This window comes from Lathyrus oleraceus, chromosome 3 (genome assembly GCF_024323335.1).
Source record: "Lathyrus oleraceus cultivar Zhongwan6 chromosome 3, CAAS_Psat_ZW6_1.0, whole genome shotgun sequence".
Classification (NCBI taxonomy): domain Eukaryota; kingdom Viridiplantae; phylum Streptophyta; class Magnoliopsida; order Fabales; family Fabaceae; genus Lathyrus; species Lathyrus oleraceus.
Window position 1 is genome coordinate 150008038 of NC_066581.1, and position 18926 is coordinate 150026963.

Sequence of the window (18926 nt, forward strand, 5' to 3'; positions counted from 1 at the left end):
TTCGCCACCTTGACCTTGATTCACTAGAGTCAACTTATCAACCAAAAGCACATCGGATTTCTGACCCTCTCTGATCTCATCCAGAATACCACTTGTTAACTTCAACATTCCCAATTTAACACTATTGTGAGTACTCTCACACACCAAACTCAAGCCTCTAAACTGCTCAATTAAATCCAATTCCTTAACCATTAGCATAGACATATGTAATGATTTCCGACTCAATGCATCAGCCACTACGTTTGCTTTACCCGGATGGTAATTCAACCCAAAGTCATAATCCTTCAGAAATTCTAACCATCTCCTCTGTCTCATATTCAGCTCTTTCTGGTCAAACAAATACTTTAAACTTTTATGGTCACTGAAAACCTCAAATCTTGACCCGTACAAGTAATGCCTCCATAACTTCAGAACAAACACCACAGCCGCCAACTCTAAATCGTGCGTCGGGTAGTTCCTCTCATGAACCCTCAGCTGTCTTGAAGCATAAGCTATAACCTGCTTATTCTGCATCAACACACCACCCAAACCCAACGATGAAGCATCACAGTAAACCTTAAATGGTTCCGACGAACTCGGTAATATCAGAATAGGAGCAGTAGTCAACCTTCTCTTTAACTCTTGGAACCCTTCTTCACATTTTGAGTCCCAAACAAATGCTTGCCCCTTTCTAGTCAACATCGTCAACGGTAACGCCAACTTAGAAAATCCCTCAATGAACTTCCTATAATAACCAGCCAAACCAAGGAAACTTCGAATCTCAGCAACAGACTTCGGAGCTTCCCACTTAGATACCGCTTCTATCTTAGAAGGATCAACAGCAACACCACCTCTTGAAATCACATGACCCAGAAAACTTACCTCTCCTAACCAAAATTCACACTTGGACAATTTAGCAAATAACTTCTTTTCTCGTAGAACTCCCAAAACCACTCTCAAATGTTCAGCATGCTCTTCTTCAGATTTCGAATACACCAAAATATCATCAATAAACACCACAACAAACTTATCTAGATACGGATGGAAAATCCTATTCATGTACTCCATAAATACTCCAGGCGCATTAGTCACACCAAAAGGCATTACAGAATACTCATAATGTCCATACCTTGTTCTGAAAGCAGTCTTCTGAATATCCTCAGTTTTCACACGGATCTGATGATACCCAGATCTCAAATCTATTTTGCTGAACACACTTGCACCAACCAACTGATCCATCAAATCATCAATCCTCGGCAAAGGATACCGATTCTTGATCGTCACTTTATTCAGTTGCCTGTAGTCCACACACAACCTCATAGTACCTTCCTTCTTCTTAACCAATAGCACTGGTGCACCCCACGGTGACACACTCGGACGAATAAATTTCTTATCCAACTGACTCTTCAATTCAGTTAACTCAACAGCAGACATACGGTACGGAGCCATCAAAATCGGCCTGGTACCAGGTACCAAATCAATCGAGAACTCCACTTCGCGCTCTGGCGGTAATTCATTCACCTCTTCCGGAAACACATCAGGAAAATCACACACCACGGCTAGATCGCCAATCACCAGTTTATCTTTAGCCTCCAAAGTCGCTAACAGCATAAACAACTCTGCCCCATCTACTACTGCCTCATTCACTTGCCTTGCTGATAGAAACAAACTCTTTCCCTCCTCAATCTCAGGAAAGACCACCGTCTTATCAAAACAATTGATAGAAACTCGGTTAAACACCAACCAGTTCATACCCAGAATAACATCAATCTGCACTAGTGGAAGACACACTAGGTCCATCCCAAAGTCTCTACCAAAAATACTCAAAGGACAATTTAAACAAACCGAAGTAGTAGTCACTGAACCCTTCGCAGGAGTATCAATTACCATACTACCAAACATCTCAGATATCTCTAACTTAAGTTTCACAGCACAATCCAAAGATATAAAGGAATGAGTCGCACCTGTGTCAATAATAGCTACAAGAGGAAAGCCATTAATATAACACGTACCTCGGATAAGTCTGTCCTCACTGGAGGTTTGAGTTCCGGTCAATGCGAACACCTTCCCAGTTTGAGATTTCTTTGGCTTCTGACACTGACTTCCAATATGCCCTTCTTCGCCACAATTAAAACAAATCATTTCCTTGTGCTTGCAATCAGCTATTGCATGACCAGTCTTACCACAACGAAAACATCTCTTTACTTCAGCAGTGCATACATTACTCTTATGACCAGCCTGACCACATTTGAAGCGAACTATACCAGCAGGAGCACCTCCCCTACTGGTCCTCTGAGCCGGAGCAACTCCTTGTTTCCCTTTTCCCACTGGGGCATCATACGGCTTGCCACGATTTTGATGTTGCTTGCCCTTGCGGTCACTGACAATCTCGTAATGAGCATTATTGTCTTCTTCAAATATCCTGCAGCTATCAACCAATTCAGTAAAAATGCGTATCTTTTGATACCCAACAGCCTTCTTAATTTCAGATCGCAGTCCATTTTCAAACTTGATGCACTTTGAAAATTCAGCACCCGCACCAGTGTAATGAGGATAAAATTTGGACAACTCTACAAATTTTGCAGCATAATCAGTGACAGACATGTTTCCTTGCTTCAGCTCAAGGAACTCAATTTCCTTCTTACCACGGACATCTTCAGGATAATATTTTCTCATGAATTCCCTGCGGAATACATCCCAAGTAATGACTTCACCTGCCACGGTCAACCTCTCGTGAGTCTCTAGCCACCAGTCATCAGCTTCGACTGCTAGCATGTGAGTACCATACCGAACCTTCTGAGCTGGAGTGCAATCCATAACACGGAAGATTCTCTCAATCTCTTTCAACCATCCCAAGGCTGCATCTAGATCATGCTTCCCTTTAAACACCGGCGGATTCTCTCTCTGAAAAGTCGTCAAGCTACGTGATCCAGCATCACCACTAGCATTTGGCAAGTTCTGCACAGCTTGTGCCATCGCTTGCATTGCGGCAGCCATTGCAGCGTCATTCCTTCCAGCCATTTCAACTTATCAATACAACACAACTTAAAGTTAGATTAGCAACAATACACAATTGTTACACAGTAACGACACGACAACTGGCAGGACAGACCGACCTGCTCTGATACCACTAATGTAACACCCTTCTAAAATACCCCAAATATTTAATAGAAATAACACATATCAATCAGAGTAAATATGCAATCAAGGGTGTCACACAACACTTCATACCATAATAACTGTCATGCTCTTTATTTAATCAAAATAAACATTTTCTTGCATAATTCGCAGCGGATAGAAATCAACTAACCATTCAAAACATATAACATATTACAGGTAAAAAGGTTCAACAACCAACAATAAAACAGTTAAAACATCCCGTCCCGATGTTACATCTATCAGAGCACGACCCTCTAAGTAACTACACTAGACTCCAAGCATTAGCTTCCACTCAACTCATTTGTTCGTTACCTGAAAAATAGTTGTAAGGGTGAGTTCCTCAATCGATATAACAAACATTATAAATTATCATGTTATGTTAAGTAATTTAACTCATTAATCACCCAATATCAACACAACTCATATACATACTCAAGATCAATACCACTGATACACATACAACAAACCAACATAATGCAACTCTAATGAGACTCGACTCGTCATGCATGTGGTACCATTCGGAGTAAAACTCCCAACTTAAAATCATTGCCATTTTAGTGGGCATCAAGGCATAAGCCTTCAACTTTCAACTTAAAATTTGTCAATCCAGGCCAACGTGGTGTGAGCAAAGCTCCGACTTAATGCATATGAATGTACATGGCATACACGACTTTAAATTTTCGACAACATAATAATAATAGCAACACAACAAGGTTTTCAACCAAAATCAACTTATAATCAACTTTGGCTCACCAAGCCTACAACTCAGTATTTTCAACAACTTTAACACAACTTATCAACATATTTGTATCAACACTTCATACATAAACTCAACAAAGTTACTCATCAAAATTAACGATAATAGGCCAATAACCAATTACGTTCACAACATTAAAATATCAATTTTTCCAATTTCCAACAGTGTTAACCGGTTAACGCCCTGGGTTAACCGGTTAACGCAGGACAAAATACACTTTCTGGCAAAACGCAACAGTGTTAACCGGTTAACGCCCTGGGTTAACCGGTTAACGCAGGCAAAACAGCACATTTCCATAAAATATAACAGTGTTAACCGGTTAACGCCCTGGGTTAACCGGTTAACGCAGACAAACAGCAGTTCCTGCGCTAACACAAGGCAGAATGCAGAGTTCTCCGCATTTTCCGCCGTTGGAGGACTTCCGGACCTCCGATTCAATTTCCGTAAAAAGCTATACGTTCGGGGGAACACGACTCACACAATTACGGACTCAATTACAGCTTAATACAACTTATCCAACACAATTATTCAGCATTCCACAAATCCCAATTAGGGTCACTTCAACGGTTTATCACTACCCATGACATGTTAATCTATAATACCCATTAAATGACGATAAACCCCCCCTTACCTGAGATAATCCGGCAATCTCTAAGCTTCAAGCTTTTCCGTTCTTCAACCTTTGCTCTCTAGCTATTCCTCTTTGCCCTTTCTCCACTTTCCACTTTTCAGCCGCTTCTCTGTTTCACGTGAAAACTCTTTACCAATACTGAAAACCCTTTTTCCTTATTCCAACTTATATATTTTCCAATAATTATTATTCCAAATAATAATAATAATAATAATCCAATAATTCAATTTATTTAACTAAATTAATAAATATATTATTAACTTAATTTAAATAATTCTCTTATTTTATTCGGGGTGTTACACTTCATGCCCAAACACTTATTTCTTCGTCTTTTTGGCAATTACCCTATAATGGCAGCCATGCTAGCCCATGTACTGGTAATAGCCACCTTACTCTTGGGTTCATATTTTCACCTCGTTGGAGTTCAAAACATTATCCTTTGGTTCAAACCATACCTGAGATCACAACTTATATTCATCTCCCACCACTAGTTCTTTGAACTACGGAGCTCTGATTTCCTCATTGTACTATGAGGATACGTAGGCATGAGGGCCCCAATCCTCACCGAGCACTTTATCTATTTCTTTTCCTTTTCCCATTCTTTGGGAGGAATCTTTAGATATCACACCTATCCGAGCAAGAACAATCAAAACGGTTCCCATGGAATACCATGGATGTTTGGGGTGCTAATACATTCCCCTTGCATAACCGACTTCCTTACCCAACATATCTCTTTCCCCCAGGTTTTATCGATATTTTCCCTTTCCTTCGAGAATAAATAAAGTTCGATGGCGAATCTGTTGTATGTTCGAGCGTGCGATATGTTCGGGTATATTTCTGCTAGCTTCAGTTTTGAGTAGCAATTCTTGTAAGGAATGGATCATGGATTTAGGTTGCACTAGGCAATGACTCCAAACAAAGATGTGTTTGAGGAATTATATGATCAAGACGGTGGATCAGTGCTGCTAGGAAACAAAAAAGCTTGCAAAATTACAAGTATTTTATGTGTGAGATTCAATCTCCATGATGAGTCAATAAAGTTATTAACTAGTGTCAGGTATGTACCTGAACTTAAGATAAATTTGATTTCTCTTGGTGATTTGACAAGAAAGCATTTGTGTTCAAGGGAGAGCAAGGTATCATGAGAGTCATGAAGGGGGTCGAAGGAAGCCTTGAGAGGTGTGAAGAAACAAGACTTGTATACCCTTGAGACTGAGGTTGTAAGTTGATCAGTAGATTTTGCCTCCACGAAACTTGTGTTGAAGATGAAACTGTGGCACATGAGATTGGTCCATGTCAGAGAAAGGGGTCTTGTTGAACTGAGGAAATAGAATCTGCTAGGTGTTGACAAATTCGAAATGCTGGAATTCTATGAACCTTCTGTGTTTGGTAAATCATGTAGAGCAAAGTTTAACAAAGGCAAACAAAGAACACATGGATCCCTTGAATACACCCATGTTGATCTTTGGGGATCTGCAAGGAATCCTTGACACTCAAGTGCAAAGTATTTTCTATCCATAGGTGATGATTATTCCAAAAAGTTATGGGTATTTATCCATAAGACTAAGGATGAAACTTTTGAAATTTTTGAAAGATGGAAGACTCTAGTCGAAAATCAGACAAGCAGGAAGGTCAAGAGGTTGAGAGTCGATAATGCCCTTGAGTTCTATAATGAAGCTTTCGGTAGTTATTGTAGTATGTCTAGTATTGCAAGGCACAAGACTAGTGCAGGTAGTCCTTAGTAAAATGGCATGGCTAAGAGATTCAATCGAACAATCTTGGAAAGGGTTAGGTGTTTGTTGGTTAATATTAGATTGAAGAAGATGTTTTGGGCTGAGGTTGTTGTGACTGCAGCATACCTAATAAATAGGTGTCCCTCGACTTCCATAGGGATGAAGAAACCTGAAGAAGTATGGTCGGAGCATCCACCTAATCTCGACAGACTTAAAGTATTTGGTTGTTTAGTTATGCTCAGATTAGGCAAGATAAGGTCGAACCTAGAGCTCTAAGATGTATATTTCTTGGATACCTTGAAGGAGTCAAATTTTATAGGTTGTGGTTCCTAGAGCCCGATCACGAGAAGTGTATCACAAGTTGAGATGGCATTCAAGAAAACTAATGACGTTGTTCGAAGTAAGAAAATCTTTGTAGAGGAGATGGAACAAGAAGATTTTTTGCTTGAGGTGGAGCATAGTGATGTTGAATTGTATAACTCAGTTTAAGTCAAAGAAGAAGCAAAATTTGCTGATGAAGATGAGGTGACTGATAATGACTACCTACTGGTAAGAGACAGGTCAAAAAGAGTCATCAAGCCACCTCAGAGACTTGGTTATGTAGATTTATAGCTTTTGCCTTAATCTCTGCAAGTGAGGTTCTTGATGAAGAACCTAGAGACTACAAGGAATCTGTGAGGAGTCAAAATAAGACTGAATGGCTGAAAGCTATGGATGATGAGATGAAGTCTCTTCATGATAACCACACTTGGGAGATGATCGAGAAACTTACTGGAGTCAGGTTAGTCAGTTGTATGTGGACATTTAAAGTTAATGAAGAAATTAAAGGAGTGATGTCGAAGAGATTTAATGCAAGGTTGGCTGCTAGGGGGTTCACTCATAAAGAAGGATTTGATGATGTGTTCTCACATGTTGTAAAGCACATAACCATTAGAATGTTGTTATCCATGGTGGAAAAGTTTAACTTAGAACTTAAATAGATAGATGTAAAGACAATCTTCTTGTATGGTGATCTAGATGAAATAATCCTGATGAGACAACCTGAATGGTATGTGGAAAGAGGAAGGGAAGATTATATGTGCAAGTTGAATAGGTCATTATATAGCCTGAAACAATCTCCTCGACAATGGAATAAGAGTTTCTCCAGGTTCATGACACGCATATGTTTCACTAGGAGCCAGTTCGACCACTATGTTTACTTCAGATTTCGACCTAGAAGTTCACTTGTTATCTTGTTGCTTTATGTGGATGACATGCTCATAGCAAGCAAAAATATCAAGGATGTAATGAATGTGAAGGTTGAACTCGATAAGGAGTTCTACAAGAAGGATTTGGGAGTTGTCGCCAGGATTCTTGGGATTGTCATCCAGAGAGATAGAAAGCAGTCAGGATTATGCTTATCTCAAGAGACATACCCGAAGGAGATTGTCGATAAATCTAGTATGTCAAAGTTAAAGCATGTTGTAACACTGACAAGTCCACAATTCAAGTTATGTACGACTCAAACTCATAGTACTGAAGTTGAAAGATCCTATATGAATAACATTGTGTATGCTAATATATTAGGTTCTTTGATCTATGATATGGTTTGTACAAGGTCAGACATAGCATATAGAGTGACCCTTGCAAGCAGTTATATGTCCAATATTGGGAAGGCACAATGGCAAACTGTGAAGTGGATTCTGAGATACATAAAAGGATCCCTGAGTAGGGTACTGGTTTATGGTGGATCCATGAATGATGGTGAAGCCGAAGTCGAAGGATTTGCCGACTCTGACTATGCAGGATGTATGGATACCATAAAATTTCTTTTTGGATATGTTTTTACTATGTTTAGCATAAGAATTAGTTGGAAAGCTTCTCTTCAGAAGGTTGTTTCCTTATCAACCTCTGAATTCAAATATATTTCTCTCACTGAAGTTGTGAAAGAAGCGTTGTGGCTTGAAGAGTTTGTTAAGGAACTAAAACTTCAAGATTGAGTTATCACTATTAAATATAATAGTCAAAATGTCATACATCTGTCAAAGAATTCATCTTATCATGAGAGAATAAAACACATGGTGAAAGTTGCATGATATGATCACCAAGTCATTGCCAAGTAGAAAGTTCTTCCACTGTATGTAGTCAATAAAGCTGCATGATCAGTTTGTTCCCTTAATGTTTTAGAGTTTGTTCCAAGGTGGAGATTTGTGGTATTTTGGATCGAACTCTAGTATCGACAGAGATAGTTTTATGTTTTGACAAGAGTTGTGCATGATGTAGTCGAAGTCTGATCAAGCATGCATGAGTCGAAGATGTGTGTGTTGTAGTCGAAGCTTGTTCTAGCATGTAGTTATCTAAGTTATCTTACTGGTTAAGTTAGCCTAGTGTTTAAGTTAGTTTATTGGTTAAGTTAGCTTATAGTCTATAAATAGACTGCTCTCTCAATTGTTGAGAGAGAGTTAAGCATTGGTTATTGTTCTTCACTTGTAATCTTTTGTCCTAATTGAAAAAGTGAATAGAAAAACGGTATTAACAAATTCTTATTCTCCCTCTTCTTTCTCTTTCGTAAACTTAAAAAAGATTTCTTGTATGTATTAAAAAAACTCAATTTTTCTCATAATTTTATCCGCTATTGGTGCGACGTTTGTCACAACAATTACTTTGTAAAATAAAAGTCACAAAAGTAATTTACATATTTCATTATTATTTTATATTATTGATCTATTGTTTACTATAAAAATTCTTATATAATGATTTATAATATTATACAAATTACCCTTCATTTAAATATGAACATGTCTTAAAGTGTATAAATGTGAGAGAATCAAAACTCTTTAGATTTAAAATAGTTAAACTAATTATGTAATTGAAAAAACTATAAATTAAGTCTTTGTGTGAATTGATTAATTCTGTTGGTTATTTTAGAATGAAAGGATTACTATATTCATTGTTTTGTTTAGATTTACAAAGACCAATGACATCCATGTTGACAGAACTAACGAATTTAAGACAAATTCTCTATACACAAGACTCATATTAACTTAATATCATTACAAGATTGCAGAACAATTTTTCCTATACACAAAATATAACATTTTTTATGAGATATAAAAAGTATAATATCTCTCTAAATCTAAAGTCAGTTGATCTAGAAGAGTTAGATCATTCTCCTACAAACAAGCCAACAGCCCTCACCACCAAAGTTGAAGCTGCTACAATCAAGGCAGCAAAGATTGGAGGAACAATTAAATCAATCTTAGACTTCACAAACAAATGAGAAGGAATACATACAATCTCTCCAGGAACATCCAATGGCATTCTAATCAACCCATCTTTTTCACACTTGTGAGAGAACAAAGAAGAAGGAGAAATCACTGAAACAAACGTAACCTGCGGTGAGATTGACGCCACTGCCACAGTTAAGGTTAAGAGTGTCACCCAAGTGGTTGCATAGGTGAGTATTGGCCATGGTCTTGTCAAGTGTAAGGAGAGCCAAAGAGGCATTTTGAGGAGATGGATAAAATTGTTACTTGTTTGTTGGTGTTTCTTGGGTGGGTACTTAAATTTTTCAAAACTGGTGTGAAATTACCTAATCTCACAACTACTTTTGAATTTTGAGGAAGTTGGCATGGAAAAATGGTGTATAAAGGACCAATGATTTGAGACTCATAATGATGTTTTGTTGACCAAATTTTGTGGTGCTGAATTTTGAGCGTGTGATTTATGGTGGGTTTGGTTTAGCTGTATACATACACTTGTTTTGTGCTACACATACATCAAAGTGGAGTAAGAAATTATTTAAAAAATGAAAAGTATATATCCATGGTATGAATTACGAAGTAAGTGTTCAGTGTCATAGAAGCATTTCTCTTTTTAGAAACTACACAACATCAATTAAAAAAAATCACTTTCGAAGTTAATCAACATATAAATGAATTCTTTTTTCGCCTTCAAGTAGGCCCTATATATTAAATAATTAATTAAATTATTAGTTAATTATTCGGCTCACTAATAACTTAAATTTTAATCCAATTTACATAATTCATTGATCAAGTTACCATATATTCATGACCCACCCTGGAATTCATAACATCACATATAATCATTTAATGCCTTTGAATCAAGTTTCTGCATCGACTTCTTTTTTTCTTTCAAATTTTTTTTGGATGACTATGTACCCTAATGGTGTTCCGCTTGGGTCATCAATTTGGGATCATGCCTCTTAGTCACCATCATATGAGAAGGATATTATTGGGTCATATTTAGAGTTAGCATGAGAGAACATATTTATATTTGACTTCTTCTTTTTTTAACAATATATCTTGTAAAAAAAACATCACATACTCACTAAAAGATTTAAGATGAGAGGTGTGTGGATTCTATAAAGTGTTTAATCTCAACTTTTCTAATTAATATAAGAATTTCTCATACTTATTTATCTACTTTCATCTCACATATGTTTTTCTTAATAGTTCATTTTACTTCTTCTTTCTTTCGGAGCATCTTTAAAACTTTCTCACATATCTTAACCTTTTTTTTTATTATGTATAATATATAGGGTTAATATGTCTTTTGCCTCATGCCATATAGGCAATTTTTGGTTTTTGCCCGTAAAAAAAATTAGATTCCAACCCTGCCATATGAAGATTCCGTTTATTTAGACATTGAAGTGATCTTAATCAGTCCTAGTGCGTACGTGTCTTGTTGAATGGATTTTTTTTATTATTTTTCAAATATTTTTATTACACGTGGGGTAAATAATGTCACTTCACAATTTTATTATTGAATTGAGTTATTTATTCAATCTAAATAAAAACTCAGAATCTGATTTAATCTTCTTTTTCGAAAGCTTTTTATTCTTTTTTCCTATATCGAAGCATTCGTTCACCTTCATCTTCAAACATTTTGTATCTCAATCGTCTTCTTCCCTTTTCTTATGGATTGTAGTTATTTGAATTTTTCGTTAGGGGGAAGTGTTGGGGAGTTTTTCACTAGGGAGCATTAAACATTGAGGGACTTCTTCTTTTAGAGCAACACCTTTGTGAGAGACACACCACATATTCACCAAAAACCTTAAGGTTATAGATGAGTGGGTTCTCTCACTTATAAATGCTAAAGTCTCAACATTTCCAACCAATGTGGGACTATTATTCACACTACTCACTCTTGATACATTCTCAACACTCCCCTCAAATGTGAGTCCACATTACTCTCCCTCAAGTGAAAGCTCTTCTTACTTCCACAAACTCGTGTACCGCACGGAATGCTTCTTATTCACCACACTGACGCCATTGACACTCTTCAATGAAATATTTCTTATTCACAACACTGACGTCGTTGACTTTCGATACAAGTAAGTCGGTCCCTTTCTCGAACCAAGCTCTGATACCATTTGTTGGGGGAATTTTTCACTAGGGAGCATTGAACATTGATGGACTTCTTGTTTTAGAGCAACACTTTTGTGAGAGACACACCACATATTCACCAAAAATCTTAAGGTTATAGGTGGGTGAGTTCTCTCACTTATAAATGCTCAAGTCTCCATATTTCCAACCAATATGAGACTATTACCCACACTACTCACACTTGATACATTCTCAACATGAAGTAGGAATTCGTCAATTGGAAATTCAATTGGAAGAGAATTACTCATATGTGGTTGTAACCTAGCCATGAAGATGTGGTTTTCAAATACCCATGAAAATCCTAAGAGAAAGTTTTAGATATGCAATTTTTTTGGAAAGGTGCGTATAAAATTGTTACAATGCATTTTAAATCTTATTCTTCCCCAAACTCTTGACGCATAATTTATGTTTAATTGTAGACAAATATACATTGTGAGTTATTTATTTTGGATGATGAACTAGATGAAATGACATGGAAAATTTGAAATCAGAAACTTCCCAAAAGTTTGGATATGAAGTACAACAATTGTGAAGTTATACTTGGTAATTTTAGAGAGTTTGGCGAAGACTTTGTAAAGGATTTTGGCAAGAAATTTTGAAAAGAATATGGCAAAGATTCAAGCTCAAAGAGGGTTGAAAAAAGAAAGAAACTGCTACAATTTGAAAAGAAGAATTTTTTTTTTTTTATGATTTCCCTTATTATGTCTTGGTTGTTTTTTGCTATTGTCTATAAATTCTGGGTTTATAATCAAAATTTCAATGTACTATTTGTTTAGTGCCTTAAAATTTCAATGTACTGCTTATTTAGAACCTTTTAATTTCAACACTGGTTTAGGACCATTTCAATTTTCTGTAATGTTAATGCTTTAGTTGAATGAATGAATGAGATTAAGTTATGATTTAGTTCCAACATTGTAATAAAATGTGATTTAGAATCATTATGATATAAATTTGAAACTATTGTGAGTTCAACTATCATAATATAATTACCAAAAACATGCAATTTGTAGTTGTCAAAAGTAGATAAAACTATCATTACAAAAAGCACACAAAGTGCAATTGTCCAAAGTAAATCATAATGTCATTACAAAAAGCTTACAAAGTGCAACCATCTAAACAAATATCACATAATGTGCAACTGTTTTAACAAAAAAAACAAGTAACTGTTGGAACTTTCATCAACCATACTCATGCCTTTGTATCAATCCTCTTAAGTTCAAACATTTTTTCCTGCCATGCTTGATAATATGTTTCTTTTTCAGCTTCCATCATCAAATCTATAATTAAAGTACATCCACCAAATTTCTTCTTGAAATTGGCATATAAATGTTTTAGGCACAACCTATTTCAATTCTCTCAAACATATCTTCAAAAACACTTACTAATCCCTGTAAAAAGAACACGTAGAATATGTGACTTATCATAACAAACATAACACACTGAATAGGCAAGTGACTTAGCATAACAATCAAAACACACATAATAACATACATATAGCGATGCATACCAAATGGCATAGTGAAATACCTTTTGTTGATTTGAGATGAACACATATATTCTATCTTGGCCTATATCTTCCATTAAAAGTTGCAAAAACCACCTCCAACTTTCTTAGGTTTCAGTTTCAACCACTCCAAATGTCAATGAAAAATATTGATCATTTGGGTTCCTTTTCATATCTATTAACAACTGACCACCATAAGATGTCTTCAAATGACAACCATGAACACCTACAAATGGTCTACATCCCTTGGTGAAACATCGTTTGCATCCATCAAAGCAAAAGTAGAAAGACCTACATCTTGGTTGAATGGATGGATTATGTATGTCTACATTAATCTTAACAATATTCCCATAACATACTCTTTTTAACTCAACTTCATACCTCCAAATCAATGTGTATTGTCTAGTTGTATCTCCTTCAACAATTCCCTTTGATATCTCTTTGGCCTTCCATGCCCTATCTGGTGTAATCACAACTGAGTAGTTCCTCCTCGTGTCTTGAACGGTGTCAACAATCCTAACTTTCTCACATGTTTGCATCTTGTTTACTAGAACCTTTGCAACCCACTTGAACTTTTCAGTTCTATTATTGGAAACCCTAGCACAAGTGTGTGTTCCCACCATGTTTTTATTTGAAAAGTAAGACTGCCACCTACTTTATACCATAGAGCCAAAAACTCACATTGGCTCTTACATTCTGCCATCATCATATAACCTTCATCCTTAACAAATATAATTTCTCTTCCATTTAAAATTGACCACTCTATTATTGCATCCTTGAAACCAGTTAAGGAATTATATTTCATTCCTAACTTTAACTCATACTCCTTACCTAATTGTTCTCTTAAGAATGTGTGGTTGGGCCTACCTCAACCCTACAAAACCAGCTTGCAAGGCGAGGATTTCCCCCACTTATAAGCACATGTTCAAGCCATATATTGTCCGATAAAGGACTCTTAATATCCTGTCTCACACCCATGATTTTCGTCTTGAGCGTGGAACCAAATGGTAGGTGGCCCAATGGATCTTAACGAGGCTCTGATATCATCTTAAAGTTTGGGTTGTGCCTAACTCATCCATATAAAACCGGCTTGTAAGATGAGGATTTCTCCCACTTATAAGCACATGTTCATGCCATATATCGTCTAATGTGGGACTCTTTAACATGTTTATTCCCAAACTTTTCATCTTTTGGATGTTTTTGTTATCTTTAGAGGCATCTGGGTCTCAGCTACCCAGTTCATCACTCATATATTGGTCTTCTCTCTCATCCATCCTTTTATGAGCTTTGGTTATCCTAACAGGTGCAACCAGTTTCAACTTCTTCTTCTTTGGGGTTAATTTCTTCTTGGGTGACTTAGTGGCACAAAGCTTAATCCTATATGACTTCCCTTCAATTTCAACTCTATTTTTACCCTCTTTGGGCTTCTCAACTTCAATTACTTCAAATTCATCATCCAATGCAGTTGTTCTCTCATCTTCGCTATCCTCAAACCTAACCCTCCTCGCATCATCATCACTTCCAAATGGTTCCTCTTCTCCCTCACTTTATTTAGTCCATTTAGTCAAATCAATACATTGAGGCTAAACAACTTTGACATTGATCTCCTTCACATTATACTCAATATATAAATGTCATTCAGTATTATTTCCAATAACATAACTTGCAACATCTACAACTCAGTCATCCATGTTAATTTCAAAAAGGTGTTCACTTATACCTTCAAGTTTGTTCCAAATCCTAAAATCCTTTATTTCATAACCACAATCAATAACCGATTTCAACACCTCTAAGACACCCCATTTTTCGATATTTTGATCTTATACAATGGTTTGAACCTCACCCCTATAGAAAATTGTCTTGTCTCTGAAAAAATCCCCCTAATGATGAAAAATAACATTGAACTTAGTCATACTCACGACATGCATAGAGTTGTTTTCCACTAAACACAAGAAATTTATTTTTAAAAAAAGTTGAGGAATGAGAATAACTCATCTCAAATATTCCTCAGTAAAAAACTAATATCCACATGAACTAATAAATTATAACTGTTACAATTTATACAGTTGAATCAACGGGAGGTAATACGACCATAAAACAAAGATGACAGATTGTAAGAAACATTATATTCAGTCACCGGTGGAGGGGTGATGATGCATTCCCCACCTTGAGAGCCAACCATAGAAAACTGCAGAATGACAAGCACAGTATAACCAACATGACTATGATAACTGCTTGGAATGAAATGTATGGGGCCACAAAGAAAACGATAGCAATTGTAGCGCTTTGCCATATCTTTAACTGTGCAAAAGCCCCTTCCTGCACCACAAAGTAATATCAATTTGACATTAGAGGATATTGGGAAAAGAACAAATGAATCAAGCAAAAAAGCATATGCACAATATGAGAACAATAAATAATGAGGATGTCTTTGATGAAATTAAAATGTGTTTCTGCGTAATTAAAGGGGTAGATTGCATTTTTGTACCATGTCATGCTTAAATAGCATGCCTAGTAAAGCATTGAGCTGTGTCATTAGAACTCCATTGCTGATGCCCAATAAAGCAGCCAAAAAGAGTATATATAAAGTACTGAGAAATCCGCTAGATATGCTGCATCAGGAGCGCCAAAGAAAAAGTAGACGAAATGAAATTACATGCAGAAAATAATATCCATAAACATCAAGCCAAACATAAGGAATATTGCAAACCTGAAATTTAGCAGAAGTAATATTAGTACAACCGCTTGAACAAAAGCTCCAAAAGAAACTATTGATGTAATGGATGTGAGACCAGAGGTGAGACGACCAGCGGCCAGAGAACACTGACATATTTAAAGAATTAAGACAAAAAAACAGATATAAGAAAATAAGAAGGAAATGATCGCAAGCATGACATAATCAAGTCACTTTCGAACCACCAACCAAGGAACTACAATTTTGCATTTCATGTCAATACTTACTATTCCATCAAAAGCTCCATATGCTGCCATTGCAATACCAACACCCGAAACACCAATTGCTGGAGTTACAACATACTTGGTAAATTCCGCCCTGTGAAAAAGTATTTCAGTAACAAACATTACAAAATAGACAGGAAAAAAAAACAAGAACTCAGAGAACCATTATTGAAGATCACGAGGAAGATAACTTATGGTTCATATGAAGTTACCATGCAAATGCATGCTGTAGACCTGAATATGCTATAAGGGGTATGATCAACAACATCTTCACATCAGAGAAAGTACTTGTGAGTGAACTACATAGAGACTTAAGGGACTCTGATTCACCAGCATCAACTTCTGAATGCTTGTATCCTTCCTTACTATTACCACTCCGTTTTTTATGCAGGAAGCACATTAGTATTGCACCAAAGGTCATAACGAAAAGGAATACAACAAACAATAAAGTTGTGCCTTTGGTACTTCCCCCCTGCAGTGATAAGAAACGAAATCAAATCCGAAGAATATGTAAAATATTCTAAAACAAAACTTGTCAACATCTGGAATGAGAGTTCAATGTTTAAGCGAACAACAAAAAACCAACCCATATTGATATTGGGACTTCATTGAAAAAGTTTGCGTATTGTAGCAAATGTTCATCAAAAGTTATGTGTTTTTCTATCAGAAATATCAAAGCTCGACTAAATTTGGACCAATCATAAACTTCTTATTTGCCATCATAAGAAGCAACTTTAAGTAGTTTTAATTTAAATAACTTGATTATTAAAGCAAAAAGATGACACAAGAGTATTTTCAAAATATGAAGACTAACCACCACATACCTGCCCATCACTGAGTAGAGCAAATGTAATAAGATTTCCAATCAACTGCCAAACAGATTTAAAAATAATCAACTTTGATCTCTAAGTAGTTTTAATTTAAAGAAACATAAACAATGAAATCACCTGTTGAGTAATAAAACTATAACCTGATTAAGCGCAAACACGCCCCAGAATTCCCCGTTGAAGTCTCCAATTACTGCACCTTCGAGTAAATTGTTAACTATAGCATGACTGCGTGCAGTGGAAGTTAGATATGTTCCCTGTCCAACCCATATTATAGAAGCACAAAAGCCAAGATACACAGAAGCCGGAACCAGTGTATACCTGCATAACATTCACTCAATGGTTAATCAATCATATGCAAAATAAATTAGAATCATGATAAACTCATCAAAATCAAACAAGGTGCATGTTTATGTTTTTGACAGCAGAATAATAATACATGAATATCAAAAACAAAAAAACTCCCAGTTGCAGTTACCAATTGGGCTTCAAATTTGCAGCCACGTATAGCAAATAACCAGAAGTTCCAATAATCAAAGCATTCTTAGAACCAAGAATCCGCACCACCAAAGAAGCAAACAGAGAAAAAAATGTAAGCGACAAATATAATATCCCAAGCGAAGTCGTACCCAAGTCCTCCTCCTAAAAAATAATAAATCGTCACAGTTACTCACCAGCTTTAAAATTCAGCATCGCAATTAATAGAAATGAAAACTAACAGTGTTGAGAGTGCTCTGTAAATTTTGAGCAGCTCCATAAGCAAGAAAGATCAATAAAAACGCTAAACTCAAAATATGAACATCTCTGCTGTGGCTTTTGTGTGGTTCAAGTTGAAGCGGTGACTCATCGGGGATAAGCAATGGCGTTTCTTCGTCGCGATGAGTGATTGCAGAAGCCATTGATTCAAGTTATGGATTCAGTTTATGGATATTTATTTAAACAGAGAAGAAAGATTCGAAAACCTAATAGTAATTTGGTTGCGTCACAACGTTGACGCCGCAACAGAAAAATCGCCGACACGTTGTACTTGACGATGCATAGAAGAATTGGAAATTCGTGAATAAGAGAAAAGGTGGTAAGTAGAGATTCGGAATCTAGTTTTAAAAATAAATTCAAAAATTAAAGAGCACGGTAAGGAAAAAGAATACAAGCAAGTAGGGGAGAGGAGCAAATTAACATCCAAAATGTTTCCATGTCTCTCATTCCTTTTAACTTTTTCCCTTCTTAAAAGAAACAAAACATCATATTGGTAAAGCTATGATGAACCAAAGTAATATTTCATCCCAACTCCCCTTTTATATATATATATATATATATATATATATATATATATATATATATATATATATATATATATAAAGAAAGACTCGTTACATGTTTGTTTGGACTTGTAAGTTTAATGTAGTTATCGTAGCGGATGGCTTCTGGGCTTTTTTGTTGAGAGTTTCTTAATTCATTTTATATGCTTTTAATGCATACTATAAAAACTTTAAAATGTTTTCCGGTTTTCGGATATGTATTTTTGAATGCACCCAATAAAAACTTTAAAATGTTTTCCGGTTTTCGGATATGTATTTTTGAATGCACCCAACATAGACTATTTTCAGTGGCGCCTTATAAATTGAGTTATTTTTATTTCGGATATGCATCTCCAAAACATTAAAAAAAATATTTATAATTAATCAGTTCAATAGAATTTTCGGAGCTACATCTCCGGATGTTTGAATGGGATTTTGAAATATTCGGTCATCTTTGTATATTAGATATTTTCGGAGATGTATTTCGGGAATAATATAATAAAAGAAACAGTTACATGATCACACAATCATTATTGTCATTGTTGTTTTCCTCTACAAACTCTCACCAAAAACTATTTCATTCTCAATCTAGCTTTTCACTCTAAATCTTCAAATTTGTTGTTCATCATATCAAAGGGAGCAAAAGAAGTTAGAATTTTCAGGTAGAGATCTTTCATTTCACACTGTATTGCT

At 35.9% G+C, this 18926-nt stretch overlaps 1 protein-coding gene across 1 annotated transcript; it reads right to left on the reverse strand.

Moving 5' to 3' along the window:
* Positions 1–14842: 14842 nt before the first annotated feature.
* On the reverse strand, positions 14843–18221 carry LOC127125908 (UNC93-like protein 3). The gene is made up of 9 exons (XM_051054768.1): positions 17655–18221; positions 17414–17577; positions 17079–17256; positions 16933–16977; positions 16321–16580; positions 16112–16202; positions 15861–15973; positions 15639–15762; positions 14843–15469 (listed from the first exon to the last, which is right to left on the reverse strand). The coding sequence occupies exons 1-9, from the start codon at positions 17832–17834 to the stop codon at positions 15284–15286; spliced, it is 1341 nt and encodes a 446-aa protein (XP_050910725.1). The 5' UTR covers positions 17835–18221; the 3' UTR covers positions 14843–15283.
* Positions 18222–18926: the final 705 nt, after the last annotated feature.